The following is a 20,323-nucleotide window of genomic DNA, read 5'->3' as shown; positions in this document are numbered from 1 at the left end:
TTTAGTAATTAAAACATTTTGCCCATATGATTACTCACCTAGTTCTACTAACAAGGTTGGTTTTGTCTAGCGCAGTGTAAAATTCATGACTATATTACATTTCCTCTGCTCTTTTTTTTTTCTTTCCTGGATTTTATTTCTTTACTGTGCTGCTCTGTCCAAGGTATTAAAAAAATCAGTGTGTTAGCTTGTTAGTGATTAGGTTCTTGGGCAGGACTTGTGAAGATTTAGGGCATTTAAAATTCTCCAGCTGGCTGCTACTCCTATTTTGACTGCTACAAAATTCTTTCATACCCACAGCATATTTTTCTTGTCCTTTGGTAATGAACAGGCTAGAAGTGCCAAAAAAAAAAAAAAAAAAAATCTGTTGCCCTGACACTGTTAGAGTGGGAACCGTGCGTGAGAAGTACGAAATATCTTATTCTGTGTTGAGAGCTGATTGTATTTCTTGGTGGTTGTGGCCTTGAAGTATTTTGATTTTATCTTAGAATACAGGGCTGATCTGGATGAATTCCAGCTGAAGTTACAGGAATTGAAGAATTGAGCTACAGAACATAATGAAATGATTCAGTCCCATGCAATCTGATGAGCATCACTGTGTGTAATGGGTGTATGCATGTGGTTGTATCTGAAGCTGGTTGTATACCATTGATTACAAAAGTACCTTTTACACATAGGGTAAGATAATTACTTTGTATGAAAAGCAGACTATTTTCAAGCATTTATTTTAATAAATACATTTAGCACTAGTTTTCCGTATGTGGGTACATTGTTAGTGGGTAGTATTCAAGGCTAAAGCCCTTACCTTTGTGCTGATGCTGAAAACTATCAATTATAAAACACCTAACAATGTTCCACCAATGAGCGCGCTCTGTTAGCTGCACGTTCCTATTCCTCTCTAAAAGACAGATATTGCTTTGTGCAGGAGTGCCAGGATTGGGGTACCATTGTTAGGGCTGATTAAGGGGAGGAGGAACTGTTCAAATTTTAGGGTTCTTTTCTTATCAGACGTCTATTGAACTGAATAGCATTTTGTTTTATATCACACTTTTTATGGCCTAGGTATCTCAGAGCTCTTTACAAAACACTGTTTCAGTAATAAATGCTACTAGTGTAGAGAATGTGTAGGCATCTATTATGTGATCTGCAGTAGCTCATGTACTCTTTGGCATTCGAACAATGCCTTTCGGTAGTTGGGTGATGAGAATAACTAAGACAGTTTTATTTGCGAACGTTAAAATAAATGTTTAAGAACCTTAGCACTGAAACCAAAATTAAAAGGAAAATATTTATCCTGTAGCTTGTAATTTGGTAAAATCTATTTGGCATCCACCTGGATGTGGAGTCGTGGTAGGCAAGAAAAAGCAGAGCAATAATTGCTCATTGAAGGCATGGAGATCTAGAAATAGTCCCAACCTATGTCTTGGGCAGTCTACAAACCTTTCCCAAGTGGTTCAGGATCTCAGCTGCAATGGTCCTCACTGGATTGTCATGCGCAGGAGTGCCAGATCCCAGGCTGCATGGAGTATGCATACAATTCCAGCTAGCCTTGACTGCATGTGAAATAAGAAAGGGTACATATGAATAGTGAGTACAGTAGGATGAGGCAAATAATAATAATAAGAATAAAAGTAAGACAAGAATGGTTCTCAACATCCCCTTCCAAAAATTCAGTGTCAGTTTCAACCAGTATGGATCCACCGCTGTCCTCTCTGTGTCTTAGTAAAATGCTGTATTGCTAGCACAGATTATGAAGGGAAAAAAAAGAAAAAAAAACCTGCAGCTCAGTCAGCACAGATCACCAGCAGAGTGAAAGCCAGGGTAGCCAGTAGAATTGGTAAAATCCTGTATTGGTCACAACTGCATAGATTGTCCTGGGTGTGATCTTTCTTACAGTTAGGCCTATGACGTGCTCATAGCGATGCCGATGCCTTTTCTGACTGCACCCCAGATTCTTTTTCTTTTCTCTAGATTTCAGGCTGTCTGTGCCCTGGCTCTCCTTTCCTGTAGTCAGGGTCTCTCTCTCTCTTCTTTCTCAAGCTCCATCTGCTCTCATCTCCCTTTATACTCTTCTCTGGCCCCCCTCCTTCAACCTGGACAACACTGCACCTCTTTTCAAAGCCTTTTTTTTTTTTTTTTTTTTAAGAAGAAAATAAAATACATGAAATCTGAATGACTTCAAAACCATATTCTGGTGCTTTCTCTTGCTTCTCAGTCCACTATTGTTGTTCAGAGAGTGGATAGAGCACTATATCAAGTAATTGGGTATTATCTTCTGGACTGTAGTTCAGGCACTAAAAATAGCGTATTAGTGACCACTTTGTTCCATGTGCCTCCTCTTTATATAAAGAGCTAAAGGCACTTTTTCCATGTTGGAATGTTAACTTCTAGCAGAGGTGCTGTTCTTTTAGTGGTGAAAGCAAAATACGTATGAACTGGATGTGATTGCTACTTCCATATACTGCTGTAAAAGTGATTGCCACTTGATTATTTTCTGACACTAGGCTCATACTTGCAAGTTGAGACTGACGTGGTCTCCAGTGCTGTTTGACAGCATCGCTTTGTTGTTCTGCTGTTCTTTATCCTGTGCTCTAGGAGCCTGTGGGTGCACTTCTCTCATTACGACAGCCACCAAGTGGGCAACTGGTTGATGATTTGGGAATCAGCATCTTCACAGGAGCCCAAGTCCACAGCCAGGTAGATGATTTTGAGGAGAGGGCAGTGGTTTCTATCTCCAGCTGTGAAAAGGGACCAAACATCCTGAAATATGGCTTTGAGGCATTTCTTTGGAGGGTCTCTTCCAAGTGCACCCTTTTCCATTGGTTACTGGGGACCTCTGCCCATGCTTCTATTTCTGAAAGTCCTACAGCTTGTTGCCCCTCACCAGCTGCTGAGGTTGAGCCTCCGGGCGTCACAGCAAGGTGATCTCTTTCTTACTGCAGCTGTTGGGAAGGATGACCAACTGACAGTAAAATTGCTTGGTACTGATGAGCCCTTGGCTTTGTTACTGTGGTAAAACACACATCATTTGACAGCTGCTTGTGCATGGAGAAAACCATAGATGATTAAGGGTTTCCTGTCTTTTTTTGCTACTGATCTTCTTTGCTTATGACAGATGAGACTCAGATGTCTTTTTTTAAGAGGCAGGGAGAGAAAGGGAGGATATTTAAACTTGTTCTCACCTAAGTCTTTTATGTTATCCTAAGGACCTTATTTGTAGTAGAGATTTTTTTTCTGCATTTCAGCTCTCCTAAAATGATCAGATCTGTCATTCAGCTTTAAAAGGGAACGTATATTCTTCCTCTCCTACATTTTTTTTTTCCCCAAGGGGTATAATGCTAATTTTACTTATTCAGAAATTAAAATAGCAAACAGTTTATATGAGGTGTTGATAATTACCTATATTACTGTAACGCTGTGACAGATGTTGGCAAAAAGAGGCAGAAAATGCCTACAGCTGTGCACTCCACGACATCCAGTTTATCCTCAGACAGAAGGCTAACAGATGTTCTGAACTGTCACTTTGCCTAAATGTTTTTTAAAGTCTAAGGACCTGCTTTATAATTCACCGGGGCCTCATTTGATTTCGCAGAGGTCCTCAGAATTCCCATCTGTGACAATTAATGTTGAAGACTTTTATAAATCAACCCTTGTCCTTATTAGCCCTCTGCAAATAGGTATTGTGTATCTGTATACTCCCGAGACTTCTATTTTTTGTGACCTCATTATTAATTGCTACTACTTGTATATAACATAATTCATGTCTCAAGCAGAAAGAGAAATGGATTACATGAATGAGCACTAAAGATCACCCAGGTACATTTGACTGACCTCAGAGCACCTATGTTGAAACATTCTCTATTGTAACCCCAATGCTGTGGTCATTTCTAAGGTGATTTGAAAATGCTGACATCTCCAAACTACCTACTCAGTTTCCCAAAGGAAAATATGAATCTTGGTGGTACAAAAAGTTAGCACCTAAGCAGGTGTGTTCAGCTGCTGGAACTATTTCTATTCCTGGAGAGTGTTCTCTTTAAAAATAGTGAAGTCAGTAAGGGAGACTTTAAAATAATTCAAGCTTCAATTATTATTTCAAAATGGAGTTGTTATGAGGGTGACATGTAAGTAATTTGTGCAGATAGAAAATCCGAGATTTGGGCTCTAAGCTCCACCCAAATTTTCCAGCATACCTTTAGATAAGCAAAAAATGTCTGTAGTATAAAACAACTTAATACTTTATTGATAGTTGCCATTTCTTTTTAAAAGCTGGGTTCCTGTTGTACAGCAGTGTAATAGCTTTAACATTGCGCTGCCATAATCAGTGTTTGGCCTCTTCTGTTCCCCAATCCTGTATGGAAGCAGAACTCCAAATTGTACATCTTCCTGGGTTTGTTTCTAAATTACTCCCCACACTTAATTACGAGGATGAGAGGGATGCCTTATTCCTCTTTGTTATAGGCTAAGCTCTCAGTAATCCCAAACAAAAGAGCCAGTTCTGGAAGATATAGGATTTGCTAGCAGGATTATGGTCTCATAGATAATGATGTGCAGTCAGCAGAAGCAAAGCTTTATTTTAATTCAAATAAGCTAGTAAACAAACCACTGACAAGTCTGCTGGTGAGAGTAACTGGCTTCTGTTGCCACATTGGCAGCTAAATTATAGAAAATCTATTATACCCTGTTCACCATATGTTTAATTTAATACAGATACAAATTAAACTATCCACAGTGCCTATTAAAATAACAATACATATTTTTTAAATATATGAATGTTTTAAGATACATTCCCCTGACCTTAAGAAGGGCAGTGCTGATCTGGGAGAGTACAGCAAAACACAAAACACATGCTGCAGTCAACAGATTCTCTTCAACAACAACAGTAATTTGAAAACCCCTGAATATTAATAGTACAGTTTTGTAAAAGATAATGAGGTTAATTGGGGTGTTTTACCTTCTAAGCATCTGCTCTTCCGTGTTTCCCTCCCCCTAGGTTCCTGGGCATGGATTTGATAGAAGTGGCTGATATCTAATCCGTTGTACACTTTTTCATTCTGTGCCAGATGCAGTGTGAGTTGTTTGCCCTTTTCCTGCTGCAAGCAGATATCCCTCATTTCTGCATATCCTCATTTGTTAACATTCTCCTAAATAGCCCTCAGCTGGATTTTTGACCTGTCCAGAGCCGCTACCCTGTATCGCTGGCAGAGGGTTTCAAATTGCATGGAGGGATTCATACTCATTGCCCACGTTTGGAGCACAGTGTTGAGCACAGTGTGTTCTGGCCCACCTTGGACCCTCATTGCTGTCTCGAGTCCTGTGATGGCTGCAGTGAGACTCTCTAAGTCTGGGTGGTTCCTCATAAACTGATCATACCTCCTTAAGTCATGGAGTCTCCTAGTCACTGCTCATAGCAGGCTGTTGGGAATGGGGTTAAAGATCAGCAGCTGTCCCTGTGATGAGGTGGTGATGATGAGGGCCTACCTGAAACCATACAGAAGCCACAGAGAAAATAACCTCTCCAAATTGACATTGCAGCTGAAGTGAGTGATGACAGACAAAGTGCCAGGCAGCGCAGTGCCAGGAAACTGTTCTCTGGGTGTTGCTGGAAGCCCCCTGCCAAGGTTGGCTCTGTCCCTTCACAGTCCCAGGCTGCTGACAGCAGCAATGAGCGTGTAATGGGACAGGGGTACTGTGAAAAGGTGGGATTGCCACCTTACTCACAGCACTATGTTCAGAATTCAGCATTCAGAATGATCTCTTATGACTTAGGATATAAGAACACATGCATATCCCACAGACATGCAGAAAGTGTGTGTGCAGAAAGCCCCAGTCCTCTGAATGCCAGCTATCGTGTGCCATGCATATATAGACTGTGTGCTGTCACAGTGTGTAGCATATGTACAGGTATGTGAAGCACGTGCCTACTGTATGCAGAAATACACGCATTGACTATTTAAATTGCTTTGAATTACTGTTGTTATTTGCCAGAGTCTTTTCAGCATCAATCTGTTTGTGATACGTTGCCATCTCATACACAGGAAGGTGTCAGTTATTGCAGACAAGTCTAAGTTCCGTGACAAATTCATCTTCAGAACGTGAAAGGAGCCCAACTCCAGAGAAAGTTGCCATCTGAGGACTGAAAAAAGGAAGATGTCGAGTCCTTGAGATGTGTGAGCAAAGTGCTAACAGAATATTTTGCAGGAGAAATGCATCCTTTGCTCTGTGCTCATCTTTCAGTAAAGATGTATTTGGCACTGCAGCTATCCACAGCAATTGGCAGCAAAAATATTGCAGTCAGTGTTGAGATAATGAATGAACAATTTCAGATCTCTTAGAGCAGTCACAGGGAGGGAAAAAAACTGAAAAGTCTCCAGATTTCGGAGACACATCTGAAGCTCACACGTACATTTCGGCACAGCGAAGGGCCTGCCCGCCCTGCAAACCTGCGGCTCCTCAGGAGACTGCGTGTTCTTTGCTTGCAGTTAAGCGGGCTTTTTACTGTCGTATCCCAGGACAAAACAAACAAACTGCTTCGGTACTTCACAGATGTTCTTTTAGCACCGTGAGGTGGTGGGAAGCTTTTGGAAGGACCGTGTGTCCGTAGGACGGGTGTGAATTCCGCTGAGCTGCCCCGCACGCTTTGGGGACAGAAAAACCCAAACGTGCTTTAGTTGAAAGCGTGCTGCCAAGAATTTATGGAAGCGATCGCACCGGAGAACTTTCCCTGGTGAAAAGAGGGAAACGCAGTGAAAGGACTCGCGAGTGAGCGACCCCGCGGCCCGGGCTCCTTTCGGGCACCTCTATCCCCGTCCTTCGGGGCGCGGGGAGCGGCTGCGGGACGGCCGCGCGTTCTCTGTGGGCGTCCCGAGCCGAGCCAGCGGCGAGCAGAGCGCGTCCGTGTGTGCGCCGGGAGCGCGCATTCTCCAGCCGGGCGGCGGGCAGAGCGCGCCTGGTGCCGGGATGTTCGAGATGTTCGTTGGTGCGGGGCCCTGCTCGGCCCGGGCGGGGCGGCCCGGCTCCGGGAGTTGTTCGCTCCCCGGGCGCGGCGGTGCGTCGGGCGTCGCTCAGCGCCTCTAAGGGAGAGCGCCCCTGGGCAAATCCTCACCGCTCGGGGATCCGCTACCAGATAAGATAGGGATCTGCTGCGGAAATTTGGAGTTATCTGCTATTTCATCTGTACTGCTAGATGCGGGTGCTTTGCTCCGTTCTGTTTTCTCGAGTCTTAAGTGAATTGTGAAAGCCGAAATCCGGCGCATGATACCACTCTGTGCTTCTGTGACATTCAATTCCCGGTCCCGTGGGAGCGGTTTCGGGACACAGCTTACGTGTATCGGTGCCGTGCGGGGTGAGAAAGGCGTGTTGGGATGTGAGTTTCCCTCAGAGCCCTTCCAACTAGTGGTTCACCCGTTTTCCTTCTTTTTTGCTTCTTGATTATCCCCCATCCCCGAGGAAGTGGCACACGTTGATCCCGCGCATCTGAAAGTTGCAGCCTCCCGGTCCCACGCACTGATCATTTCGTTTCCGGCTATCAGCAAAATGTGCTTTAAGCCAATTTCGTGCTTCGGGCTAAAGAGAGTGATTCGTGTTTCCCTCCTCGGTGCTTGGCATTCCCGGAATCCCTTTGTCAGCTTGTTGTAGGACGCTGCTGTAATTTGCTCGGAAACTCTCTCCAAGAGCTGTATGCAGCTGTTAAGAACGACGTATAATTTCTGAGCCATCGGGATGCTTTGTCTGAAAAAAAAATCATCTTTCCTCGCTAAGTCCGCATTAAACTGCTCAGAGCCCGGTTCCCATTTAACCCAAAGCACCTCTATAGGTAGCGAAACGCGCCTTTCCTGCTAATCCCTTTCCTTCACCGCTGTGAGTAACAAAATACCTCTTCTATTGAAGCGGCACTTTCTTCCCTAATGTTGCCCAGTGTTTAGGAAAGCACTTGCACGATTTCCCCAACTTTGGCACGTTCGGGTTCTCATGCCACTGGTGTTTCTTTCCTTCGCGCTTAGAGGTGCAGTGATAGCAGTTCTCTCGTGTGCGCTCCGCTGCCCTCTGGGCGCTAAGCCCGGGCAGAGCAGTGCCTCCATCCGCCGGCAGCGGGGCCTGGGGGCCGGGGGCGGCACGGGGAGGCCGGAGAGGCCCGGAGGCGATCGGAGCGGCCGTGCGGGGAGCGGAGGGAACGCGGCCGCCGCCCCCGGGCCGCTCGGAGCCGCCTCAGCGCCGCTCCCCGCTCCCTCCCCGCTCGGCTGGGGCGAGCCGGCACGAAGATGTTTATCCTGAGATAGAAAATGGGTTGTTGAAAAACAAGCTATGCGCAAATAGTTTAATTTTCCGTTTTGATGCTTATCTTTGTCTCCCGAATTTCATCGGAGAGGCTTTAATTGGCGTGTGGGTAATAGTTCCTAAATAATCCCTTATTAGATGACTTCAGACGAGTTGGGAACCAATAACGTCTTAGTCCCAAAAGTGAAAGTAGAATTGGAAGGCGTGGGTCAGTTTTTGTCAAAGGGCTCATTTGGGCATCTTTGCGTCTGCTGAAAAAGCTAATTAAAGAATGTTTGAAGGTTAAAGTCATTATTCCGTGCTGTTGTCGTGCTACAAGTGAGCCGAGTTTTGTGAAAACACAAAGGGCAGAAGTCACAGAGGTGGATTACTGTCAGCCCCTGCTACAGAGGCACAGAGCACTGTGGCATTAATTCCTATAGAAAGGTAGACAAACACAGGCACTGCCTAACAACTTTCCCGCAGAGCCCCATTGTCTAAGCACTTTCTTTGGCTTCGGGGCTCTCCTCTGCTCGCTACAGTCTCAACCGCATTGAGAAGCGGGCAGCGGGCAGCGCTTTGGGCGCGCGATTCCGGACCCGGGGAAGGCATTTCCCAGCTGCGCTTCTCGCCGGTTCCGCGCTATCCATTTTCCCTGGGAGCGCTTCCCGTGTATTCGTTTCTCGGCGCAAAGTTGGCGGGGCACGAGAACTCCGCTGCACTTCGCTGCCTCCACCCGCACGGCGCGCACCGGGGCCGCGGCTCGGCGGCCGCAGGTCGTTGCGGCTCCCGGCGTGCGGGGACGAGCGGGGAACCGACGGAACGAGGTCGGCCCCGTTCCCACGCCGGGAGCCGCTCCCGGGCTGCGGGGGGACGGCAGCTCGCCGAACAACGCGCGCAGAGATGCGCACCCGCGCTACTCGGCCCCGCTTCTCGCGGCTCCTCTGCCCCACGGTCCGGGTCGGAGGGGCCGCTGCGGCTGCGGAGCTCCCCACGTTCGGAGAAACAAATGTTTGGGCTGAGCTGAGGGTGGGGGGAGGTTGGGGGGAACCCTGCAGCTGCAAGTCAAAGAAATATATTGATAAAATATTTCAGTAGTAGTAAATACGCGGGGATCGGCTCGACCTTGCGAGGTCTTCATTTTAATTTTTTTTTCCTCCCTATATACAAAAATCTTTATCAAACCTCTATTCTATGGCTTCAATAAACAGAACCCATTACCTCACGGCAGCTTTTGTTGGCCTGTATACAAGCGAGAACAAAATGGTTATTCAAGAGAACGCTTTCGATTTTTATTGTGTGTAGTATGCACAAAGAGCAGTGTTATTGTATTAAAAAGAACCATCTGTAGCAGAAACAATGGCATCAAATTATCTTTGAATACCCACTGCAAAAATATAAAGCTTTTTTATTATTCTTCTGCTGTACGGTGGGGGACAGAGAAGTGACTTTTTTGTTGTCGTGGGTGCATTCTTATAACACACACAAAATCAGCCATTTGGATTTTTTAAGCCATAAACGATTTTTTCCCCTCTTGTTCCAGGGACCGCAGTTAAAAGCTAGGGCTAGGACTTGGAGGATGTGTAGGCAAACGGAAGGAGAGCCGGGGGAAGAAAAGCCGAAATGGATTCATTCTCCGTCCTGGCTGGAGGAGGAGAGGAGCGGGGACGTGCGGGCTGCCTGCAGCTGCCTCTGTCCGGTGAGAAGTGCTCCCAGCCCCGCGGCTGACTCGGGCTCAGGAGTCCGCGCGGACTTTCGCTCTAAGCTGCCAATCAAACCGCTAACCGCCACCACCCTGCGCCGGCACCGACATGTAAGTACTGCACCACAACTTTGACATTCATGGCGTTCCCCCTTCCTCCCCCGTGACCTTTAAAACGATGGAGAAATACGGCTGCCGCTTAGCACCCGCCGCTCCGAGCTCGACGGCGTTACACTGAGGGACTCGTGCGCGGGTTTGGGTTTGCCCTCAACTGCGCGGCAGCCGCTTTGCGACCGGAGCGCCGGGCAGGAGCGGAGCCGCCCGAGGCCGCCCCGCGCCGCCCGCCCCTACGCCGGCGCGTACGGACCGAGGGGTCCCCGCGGGCCGCTTCGGCCAGGGCTGCTATTTCGGCGGTGCCCCTCGGGACGAACCGCAGAGCGGGGGCGGGTTGCGCTGCGGGGCGGCAGTCGTTTGAGTCACGCCGGCGCTGCTCTGCGCCGTCCGGGAGGCGGCCGAGGCGCTCCGCGGGGCCGGGGGCGGCCGCGCTGCAGGGGTTACCTGGGCGCGCAACGGGCGCGCAGCGGCGCTGGCGCGGCGCCTGCGGCGCCTGCGCTTTGGCGCCCCCTGCCGGCGGCGCGCGGCCCGCACCCTCCCGCCGCTCCCCTCCTGCGCGGCGGCTCCGGGGCCGCTCCCGGGGAAAGGGGGGACGCCGGGGGGTCTGCGGCCGCGCGGGGATCCGTGCAGAACCGTGCGCTGGGAGACGGGGTACGTGGACGACGGAAGAGACGCGGGGCGTCCCTTGGCAGAACCCTCGATGGGCGAAGGGGAAGTTGCGAGTCAATCGATGCGTGTCACTGCCTGCGCCTTTCGCTGCCTCCTGGTGCACTGCGATTTGGGCTGGGAATGATCGATTTTGACATTTTGGGTCATTATAATGCCGCTTAAAGGGAGGCTCTTTTTAGTTACAGGTAGCAAAGTTAAGGTTGGGTTTTCCCCCTTTCCCCCTTCCGCCCCCTCCTCTGATTTTTGGGGTAAGAATTTGGTAGATAAAGGTTAATCTTGGGCTGAATGATAGAGCTGTGATTGACAAGAGAAAAGGTGTTGAGGGCAGGTCGAGCTGTCTTATTTACAGCCCACTGCTTGCTATAGAGCCTTTGTTAGGCCTGGAAAGCTAATTTAGTGCTGATCAAAAGCACCACGGAGTTAAAGGACTGGTAATGACTGCTAATTTCATTTCAGCCTCATACATCCCCAACCGCTGTAATTAAAGACGTGCTATTTAAATACAGGTGAAGAGTTTTTGTAGCGGGGGGAAAGTGGGCAGCCGGGTACCATTTTAGTTCTGCTTAATGTGGTCAGAGAGCACCGTGTGCCGCGGGGCGAGCACTGCTTTGTGCGGCCCCGAGGGGACAGCCCCGACCCGCCGGGTTATGTGGGTTTAATGCCTCCCGTGCAACGGCATCGGGAGCGCTGGGAGAGACGAGACGGAGGGTTTGTGTCAGCCGTTAAGTGCCTCAGCGGAAGCTCGGGTCTTCGTATTATGATTATTTTTAATTAAATTATTTTCCCACTCCACGGCCGGCTCCGAAACGATGTAATTTCACAACTGATGTAACAGTTTCTTTCTGAGACACATCAAAGGATAAAAGCTCTGCGTTTTCGTGGTTGGTTAAAATTGCTACCAAAAAAAAAAAAAAAAAAAAAAAAAGAGTGCGAGAGAATTTAGCCTTTAATCTCTTTTATCTGCCGAGCCTGAAGATCCGCACTCGACCCCGCTCCGCTCCGGGCTCTCCCCCTCTTCCGGGGCCGCGCCGGGCGGGAGGCGGCGCTGAGCGCGGGTTGCGGCGCCCCCTATCGGCTGCGCCCGGAGCCGCCCGCGGGGACCCGGCGGAGAAACCGCGGCTCGGCGGGGAGCGGAGCGGAGCCCCCCGGGCCGGCGGTGCTGGGTGGGGAGGTGGGGATGGGCAAGGTGAGACAGAGCCCGGAAATCACGGGAAGGGAAGCCTCCTCCAGCTTGAGCTGTGTGGATGTACGGTCAATAGACATAACGTGTGAGCGGAGCTGCCGAAAGCCCCGTCCCTGGAGAAGTGTCCCCGTATGCCGCTGTCGCCCGGCCAGTGTGCTGCTGCTGCGGGACCGCGCCGACAGCCCGCGCTCTAAGCGCCGCGGTAGCGGCTGGCACTGGGCGAATCCCTCGTCCCAGCTCCCGTTGCTGTCGGGACGCTGCAGCCTTCCGGATGCAGTGGTTGTGATTTCCCCCCGAGGCGCCGGCGCTAAGTCGCACTGACAGGTGTTACTTGCGAGCAGAGCTCGGCGGTTCCGTTTCATTAAGGCAGAATGTTCGCAAATATCGTATTTTAAGGCGAAGCGATGAAGTCGTCTTCCTCCTCCCTTCCAAAAAAAGAGCAAAATAATCCCCCCTCCCCCGATTCCTGGAAAAGGAGAAGCGTTATCTTCAGTGAATGCGTAGAGCGGGGGTTTCTCCCCCTCTGTTGACAGATTTAAAAGAAAGCTGCGTGTTACAAAACCATCAGCCAAAATATGCGAGGTGCCGCATTGTCGCCAACTTGGACATGAATTCGCCACTTATTTTATAGGCATCTGCGCTGTGTTTGCGAGGTGCGGTGTTAACTGACCGCGATTTGTGCGGGGAGGAACGCTAATGGGAACCAAATGATTTCTGCTAAATTGGGGTGATTTTGTCGCTCCTGTTGGCAGCCTGATTGAAAGTCCTAATGCCGCATTTCTTCTATGAAATGATTCCTACGGCCGTGCGTCTCACAGGAAACTTTTCTCTTTAGACATTATGTATGAATTGGGGTTTTTAAGGATCACTGTTGGTCGCGCTCCGTTCTCTCGGTTTGATCTCAGCTTGAGACTCCCAATGTGTCCCAAAATAAAGACATCGCGTCTTCTATAAATAATAGCAAGAGCCCTGCGCAGATTTCTGCACAACGGAATTCCCAGATTTCCTTTACTGTTTCTTCCCTCGGCGCGCGTTGGGTATATATAACTCTGAAATTAAGCAAAAATACACATCTGTATGGATCTGTCAAGCCAGCTATAAACAGAGATATTATATGTCAATTACCACAGGAAACGGAAAAAATCCAGAGCGGTTGGTACACACGTTCTAACGTCAGGAAGGCTTTGCAAAAAACGCAGTAACTCCTGCAGCAGTGTGAATGATTAACCCGGACCCGGAGCGGGGCTGCTGGGCTCCCCTGGAAACAGCAGAACAGCAGTGCTGAGGGGGCTGTAACGGGCTCGTAAAGTTCCCCCTCCGAGGGGCAGAAGTTGGCGCGTTGAGTGAGGCTGTAACCAAAACAGGAGCGCTTCCCGGGCTGCTCGGTGCCAGCTGCGGGTCGGTCCTAAAGCCGGGAGGGAGCCGGGGGTGGCACGCACCTGGCAACGGGGGGGGGGAGGAGGGGAGGCAGCTCTGCACTTGTCCCCACTTGGAGGTGAAGAGCGGTTTTACTTTATGTATGTCTTTTGGAAGTAGGCTTTATGTGTCCGCGTTTCCTCCAGCTCTCGAGGAGCAGAAGAGTGGAGGAAATAAATCCTAAAAGCAACAGGGATGCAGGGCAGGTTTGCTCGCTCTCCCTTCCCTTTCTCCTCCTCCATCCCCAGGCACGGCCGCCGCAAGCCCATCCAGGGCAGAGGGGTGCTGGGAGCAGCCCCATTCCCCTGCAGCGTCACACCCCAACCCATCCCTGAGGGTTCATATTTTTCATGTGCCCTTCAGGCTCTCCTTGTCCACACACACAGGCCTAAGCTCTTTGGGGGATGCCGGGGAGCAGCCGGGCTCCCTCCTGAAAAGGCTCTCTGGGGTCATCCTGGGGCGGAGGACAGCAGATAGGCACATGGGAAGCACTGATGGCATTATTTATAACACCGTCTCTCTGCTCTGATTAAGCGTCGTCTAAATATGAATTCACAATATGGACAGCTAGTCTATAATTTGAATTAAAATCCCCCCAACGAGCCCGTCACTTGAGAATTCTGAAATCGCAAGCCTAAGTTGTCACAATGAGCCCATGGTGTCAATAAACCACGGGCGAGATGGAGAGATTGTCACTCCAGACCATAACAGTTCTGAAAGTGTCATTACCGTCTGTCCTGTCAATGAGCTCCAAATTAAGGACTATGAGGAACAGCGAGATAAAAGTCACCGTCTTGGCTCCATTATGGGCGATGGTGTCAGTGATCTGAGAGTCACTGGGAAGAGATTGCTTTTTTTCTTTCTTTCATTTTCTTTATTTTATTTTTTTTTTTAATGTACTTTTCAAACCGTGCCTCGGGATTCCAGGGTTTGAGGTGCAACCTTGAAGCACCCCAGGCTGTTCCTCAGGCGGTCCCATTGAATCCGCAAGAGCTTCTTTGGGAAACGTGGTGAATTCAATGCAGGAGTCGGAATAATTCCATCAAAACTGCTCCGGGGCCAAAGAGAACTTCATTTGATTTGGGCGACACGTGTGATCCCATGCACAGATGCGTTTCTACACCTTTTTTTTTTTTTTTCTTTAGTCAATAGAAAGATGGTGAGGGGGAACGAGGGAAATAAAATAGAAACCTCAGCTTTGGTAAAAGACAATGGATTTGTGTGCGAGATGGCCCCTTCCAGGCATTAAAACTTTCAGAAAAAGGTCCCAATCTCTCCTTCCTGCGCGCCTGAGAGAGTTGAGGGGACTTATTCAGTAACTGGAAACCTTCAGCTCTGGATTTTTGTGCCTTTGTGGGTTTAGGCAAAGCAGTTAGCGTTCTTCAGGAGGGGTTTTGTGTTTAATATACATGAGTTCATTCAACTACAATGGGAAAAGAAAACTCATTTGTTCTTATAAAACTAGGAAGGAAAGATAACTTGAAATAGAGTGCCCAGAAGGGCCACTCAGGGGTGCCATGCCTGCACAGGGCCTGAGCCCAGGGCTGCTCACCCCATGGCATGTGGCAATTCCCAACCTCAGCCACACCGCTGCTGCTTGGTTTTCTGTTTTATTTTTAAGGTCGTGTAAAATAATAATAATAACGGCTTCCATTCTGCTCTGCTCCAGGATGGAGGGCCGGGGATGGGTATTTAGATGTGGGGAAGAGTCAGCCAGAGTTGGAGGGCCGTTTCTGGAGCCCTGGGAGCAGAGCAGGTTTGGACACACGGCCTCTCCGCTTGCTGGAAGCCTTCTGAAAGCGACTTGGAGCGCCGGTGTGTGTGCGTGAGCCGGCTTTGCTGATGTTTATTGTATACGTTCGACTCGTCCCATCATCTCAGCTTTACGGTTATTTTTTTAAATTTCTCTTGTGGTCCCACAGAGGAAAGGTGGAGCCGCTCCCTCTTATTTCTTTTTCGATTGTTTTTTTTTGTTTATTTGTTTCTTTAAACGCTGTGTTGGTGCTTTTTTTCCCTTAACGTCGCTCAAAGTAGCAGCAGAGCTGCTGGAGGCGGTGGTCGCGGAGCGGCTCGGGGCGGACCGCCGGCACCCCCCGATCCCCGGAGCGCAGCCGGGCCCGGAGCTCGGCGCGGGGCGCTTGCGGGGCCACGAGCCGCTCGCACGTGTGCTCTCCCGGCTGTTCCATTAGGGAGAAGGGGGATGAAAGGCGACGCCGGGAGCAACGCGGAGCTCCCTCCGCATTCCCCAGCTTTCAAGGGTCCTTAGAGCCCTTGAATGAAATTATTGGGCGAAATTGGGGCTGGACGCAGGTTTGTGCCTCACCCCCCTCGATCGTTTGTACGTGTAATGCCACTTCTGAGAGCGACAATCGGGCTACTTGCTGGACAGGCAGGGACAAAAAGCAGATTAAACCGTTTTAAATAATAATAAAATATCCCAAACGCAAGCAGAGTGGATTACACTTGCTCCAGCGCCTCGGTCCCCCCCCCCCCCTCCCCGCCCCGTTCCCCCAGCGGCCGCCCGCGCCCTCCGGGCCGCTCCGAGCGGGTGGCCCCGGGCCGGCGGGGTGCGGGGCCCGGCGGGGTGCGGGCCGGCCCTGAACTCGGCCCCAACTTCTGAAGTTTGGCGGAGTTTTTTTTCTTTTTTTTTTTCCTCTTTTTCTGTCCCCTCTTTTAAGTGCCCTCAGGTTGTCTCTGGGTCTGTCCGTCACCGTGGTGGAATTATTTCCTGGAGAAAATGTGGCGTTTTCGTCATTTGGGGAGCATGAAGAAGGCGGAAGCCCCCCCTGCCCTGCCCTTCCGTGGGCTCGGACCCACTCGAAATGGTTTCAGTAGATTGCAGGGGACACTCAGGGTGTTCCTCCCGCCCTCGATAGCTGAGGTCCCCAGGGCTTGGGGCATGGGTCGTGTGTGGAACTGCCCGGGGAACTTCGGCTCTGCAGAAGGAGACGGGGGAGAGGAAATTTCTCTGTACATTTTCGTCTTCGGCTTTTTTTTTTTTTTTTTTAAAAACATAATGAAATTAAAACTTTCGGAGCTCACAGTTGACATTTTGCGGAAAATTGAGTTATCAAGGCAGTAATTATTTCACAGGGAGATAAAACTCTCATAGCCCTAACTGTCAAATAGGGCCCTTTTCAGATTTTAATTACAAAATAAAATTAGTCTGCTCTTCCTCGGAAGGGTTTGTGAGTGGCTAAACAGAGCTTTCCCCAATACTGGTGGTCGTCAAACTCTGCTAATTAGCAATGCTGAGAAATTCCAGTTAACAAGGACATTCTCTAAGTCTCTGCAGGTTCCCTGCCGTTCGCCTTCATTTCCATAAGAAGATTAAGAGTGGAGGGGAACACACTCAAATGCAGATGCAGAAAAGAAGCGTTTTTAACAAGCATCATAATAGTAAGATGCTTGGCTAGTTCTCACCTAATTACTGCAAGTTAAACCTCTATTTGCAGCTAAGGACAAAAAATGGAGCTGCAATCTTCCATCTCCACAAGACCGCTTAATAGTTTGCTTAGATTGGTTACTGGCAGGTTCGGAAAAATAATATGAAAATGCGTATATTCTTTCCGATACAGTTAACACGATAGGCTGTATCCTCGGGGCTCAGAGAGAATCGGCGATTATTAGCACAGTAAATACGCAAAATCCAAGTCGTTAACGTTCATTTTCTTTTAAAGAAACGCATAACCTGGAAATAAGAGTGCGCGTGCCGCAGAGCCCATCACCGAGGACATTTGCGGACTATTTGCTTAATGCGACCACTTCGTATCTCCATAAATGATACCAAAGGGAGTCGTTTGATAAATCCGCTCGTGCTGAAGCAGCCCCGTTCTGCTCCCCCAGCGCCGTGCGCGGAGCCGCGGGGTCCGGCCGTGTTCATCCGCGCGCCCACCGCCCCCGGCGCAGCAGGCTCGCACGGCCCGCACCCCATTTTCTAGAGCGCGTTATGATGCAGATGCTCCACATATAGTTGATGGCATCGATAATTAAAGCGGTTAGTTCAAACGAAGCTGTAAATACCGCCCGATAACGCAGTTGTTGGGCATTTCCCACCCTTTATGGGTGCGATAAACGTGGTGAGGAAGGGGCCCGGCCCCGCACAGGGCCGCGCTCCGGTATCCGCTTATTATACCACCGCCGCCCGCTCCTCCCCGCTTTTCAAACTTCGTTATCCCCAAGATTGTATTATTATCATTATGATTTTGGATGTTGTTATCAACCGCAGGCCCTGGGCACGACCGATAAGAAAGCTTTTGGCGGCCCTGGGAGCGCGGGGTCAGCCGGTGTGCGCATCCCGCAAAGCGCGCCCCTTTTCCGACGCTTTCAACCCGTCGCTTCTGTCCAGGTTATATATATACCGGCTTGTATATACGCCTCGGAATTACACACGTTAAAGCCGAGAGCATTTATATGCATCATCCAGAGATGCACCCTCAGCCGCCGCACTTTTCCTGCGCGTTACCCGGACGGGGGGGGAGCACGGCCGCTCCCTTCCCCCCGCCCCGGTTCCCGCCGCTCCGCACCGCGCCGGCAGGGGGCGCCGCAGTGCCGCGGCTGAGCCCTCGCGGGGCGCCCGGCCACTGCCCCGGCCCCAACCCGGCCCTGCGCGGTGCCGCGCCGCTCGGGGGCCCTTCTCGGGGGGCCTCGGCGCTGCCGGGGAGCGCGGCCGCGGGCAAAGCAGCGCCGTCGGGGCGCGGCAGCGCGCGTAGAGCGGGGCCGGGAAGCGCCCCCTCTCCCGCCCCCCTTTCTCTCCCCTCCTTCCTTTGTCGTCAAGTGCGTTTTAGCAACAAAGATCCCGACAAGAGAGTGGAAGTAAACTTAGCCGGGGCTTTGTGCGGCCCCGTGTAGCGACAACAAGAGAAACAAAACTACCTATTTGTCCCTGCGGGCCGCCCCCTCCCCAACCCCCCCCCCCCCCGCCCGGCGCGCCCACCCAGCGTCGCACAGAGGGCGCGTCCCTGGGCTGCAGGCCGCGCACCGCGATCTGCGGGGAGGGCTGTCGGGGGTCCTCCGCTCCTGCTTCCAGCGGGCGCCTCCGGGTCGGAAGGAGGGAGAGAGAAGGGCACGGCACGGCCCCGTTCTGCGCGGGGCCCACTCGGCTCCTCTCCGCGGCGCGGCACCGGGTCGGAGGGCTCCGCTCCCGGCGGACGGGGCGAGCGCCGCACACGCGGCCGGACGGCGACGGCTCGGGGGACACTTCGCAACGGGGCGCAGGGTCGGGGGGAAGCCATTCCCGCTCCCCCTATGGCTTCTCCCAACATCAACTTTAAAAACAACAACAACAACAACGTAGCAACAATGCTGTTTACCCACTTCCTCCAAAAGGCGTGTGTGACCTGTTGCTGGAAGGGGAGATACAAAGGCTTCCCAGTGGCTGCCTGGGCCGGCCCTGGGCCCGCCCCCCCCGCCGCGCCGTCCCGGCGGCTGCGAGCCCCCGCCCCGTTTCATGCAAAACCAGGGGTAGAGACTTGTCCTCAGTGGCGGAGCCGCCGAGCGCTGATTGGCCGGGGCGAACGCATTTATTCCCTGACAAGCCCCCATCACATGGATGGTTGTCTATTAACTTGTTCAAAAAAGTATCAGGAGTTGTCAAGGCAGAGAGAGAGAGTGTGTGTGTTTGCAAAAGGGGGTAAAGTAGTTTGCTGGCTCTTTAAGACCGAGGTGGAGAGAGAGAGAGAGGGAGAGAGAGAGAGGGCGGCAGGCAGAGAAAAGGGAAAAAGGAGGAAGAAGTTTTTTAAATCCGAAGCTCCGGCGGTAATAATAGCAGTTATTAGCATTATTAATCCATCAGCGAAGAGGAAGATTCTGATCTCGATCCAAGTGTGGTTTTGGGGAGTCCCCCTCCCCCCTTTCATACCCCTCCCTAGGAAAAAAAAAAAAAAAAAAAGTCCGGCTCGGGACTTCGCCGCCGCCGCTCTGCTTCTCCGCTCCGGGCTGGTTCCAGGCAAAAGTAGTTTGAATGTACAACATGATGGAAACCGAGCTGAAACCTCCCGCCCCCCAGCAAACTTCGGGGGGAGGCACAGGCAACTCCAACTCGGCCGCGAACAACCAGAAGAACAGCCCGGACCGGGTCAAGCGCCCCATGAACGCCTTCATGGTTTGGTCCCGCGGGCAGCGGCGGAAAATGGCCCAGGAGAACCCGAAGATGCACAACTCGGAGATCAGCAAACGGCTCGGGGCCGAGTGGAAACTTTTATCCGAGGCGGAGAAGAGACCCTTCATTGACGAAGCCAAACGGCTCCGAGCTCTGCACATGAAGGAGCACCCGGATTATAAATACCGACCCCGGAGGAAAACCAAGACCCTGATGAAGAAGGATAAGTACACGTTGCCAGGGGGCTTACTGGCGCCGGGCACCAATACCATGACGACCGGGGTAGGGGTTGGGGCCACCTTGGGAGCTGGGGTGAACCAGAGGATGGACAGTTATGCGCACATGAACGGCTGGACCAACGGAGGCTATGGGATGATGCAAGAGCAGCTCGGCTACCCGCAGCACCCGGGCTTGAACGCGCACAACGCGGCGCAGATGCAGCCCATGCACCGCTACGACGTGAGCGCCCTGCAGTACAACTCCATGACCAGCTCGCAGACGTACATGAACGGATCGCCTACCTACAGCATGTCGTACTCCCAGCAAGGGACCCCGGGCATGGCCCTGGGCTCCATGGGCTCGGTGGTCAAGACGGAATCCAGCTCCAGTCCCCCCGTAGTCACCTCCTCGTCTCATTCGAGGGCTCCTTGCCAAGCCGGGGACCTTCGGGACATGATCAGCATGTATCTACCAGGTGCTGAAGTACCAGAACCAGCTGCCCCAAGCAGACTTCATATGTCCCAACACTACCAGAGTGCACCTGTTCCTGGCACAGCCATTAATGGCACACTCCCTCTATCACATATGTAAGACAAAGGGGCCGGGGGGGCGGGGGTGGGGGGAAGGAGAACTAAACAAAACAAACAAACAACAACAACAAAAAACT

The 20,323-nt window shown here is 51.0% G+C and overlaps 1 protein-coding gene and 1 long non-coding RNA gene across 9 annotated transcripts in view; both read left to right on the top strand.

Annotated features, from left to right (window-relative positions):
- The window catches only part of LOC128082703 (uncharacterized), a 248,835-nt gene that overhangs the window by 196,499 nt on the left and 32,013 nt on the right, over window positions 1-20,323 (top strand). For 7 of the 8 annotated variants that reach the window (XR_008207802.1, XR_008207804.1, XR_008207801.1 and 4 more), the window contains one exon: window positions 9,797-10,066. The exons of the other annotated variant lie outside the window; for it this stretch is intronic. This is a non-coding gene — a long non-coding RNA (uncharacterized LOC128082703). The remainder of the gene's footprint in view (window positions 1-9,796; window positions 10,067-20,323) is intronic. 8 annotated transcript variants of the gene reach the window in all.
- Window positions 18,833-20,252, top strand: SOX2 (SRY-box transcription factor 2). The gene has a single exon (XM_052687129.1). It carries the CDS (start codon window positions 19,300-19,302, stop codon window positions 20,245-20,247), a length of 948 nt encoding a protein of 315 aa, XP_052543089.1. The 5' UTR covers window positions 18,833-19,299; the 3' UTR covers window positions 20,248-20,252.

Source organism: Tympanuchus pallidicinctus, unplaced genomic scaffold, assembly GCF_026119805.1.
Source record: "Tympanuchus pallidicinctus isolate F22 unplaced genomic scaffold, pur_lepc_1.0 scaffold22, whole genome shotgun sequence".
NCBI classification, from domain to species: Eukaryota; Metazoa; Chordata; class Aves; order Galliformes; family Phasianidae; genus Tympanuchus; species Tympanuchus pallidicinctus.
This window is presented reverse-complemented; position numbering and strand designations above follow the sequence as displayed.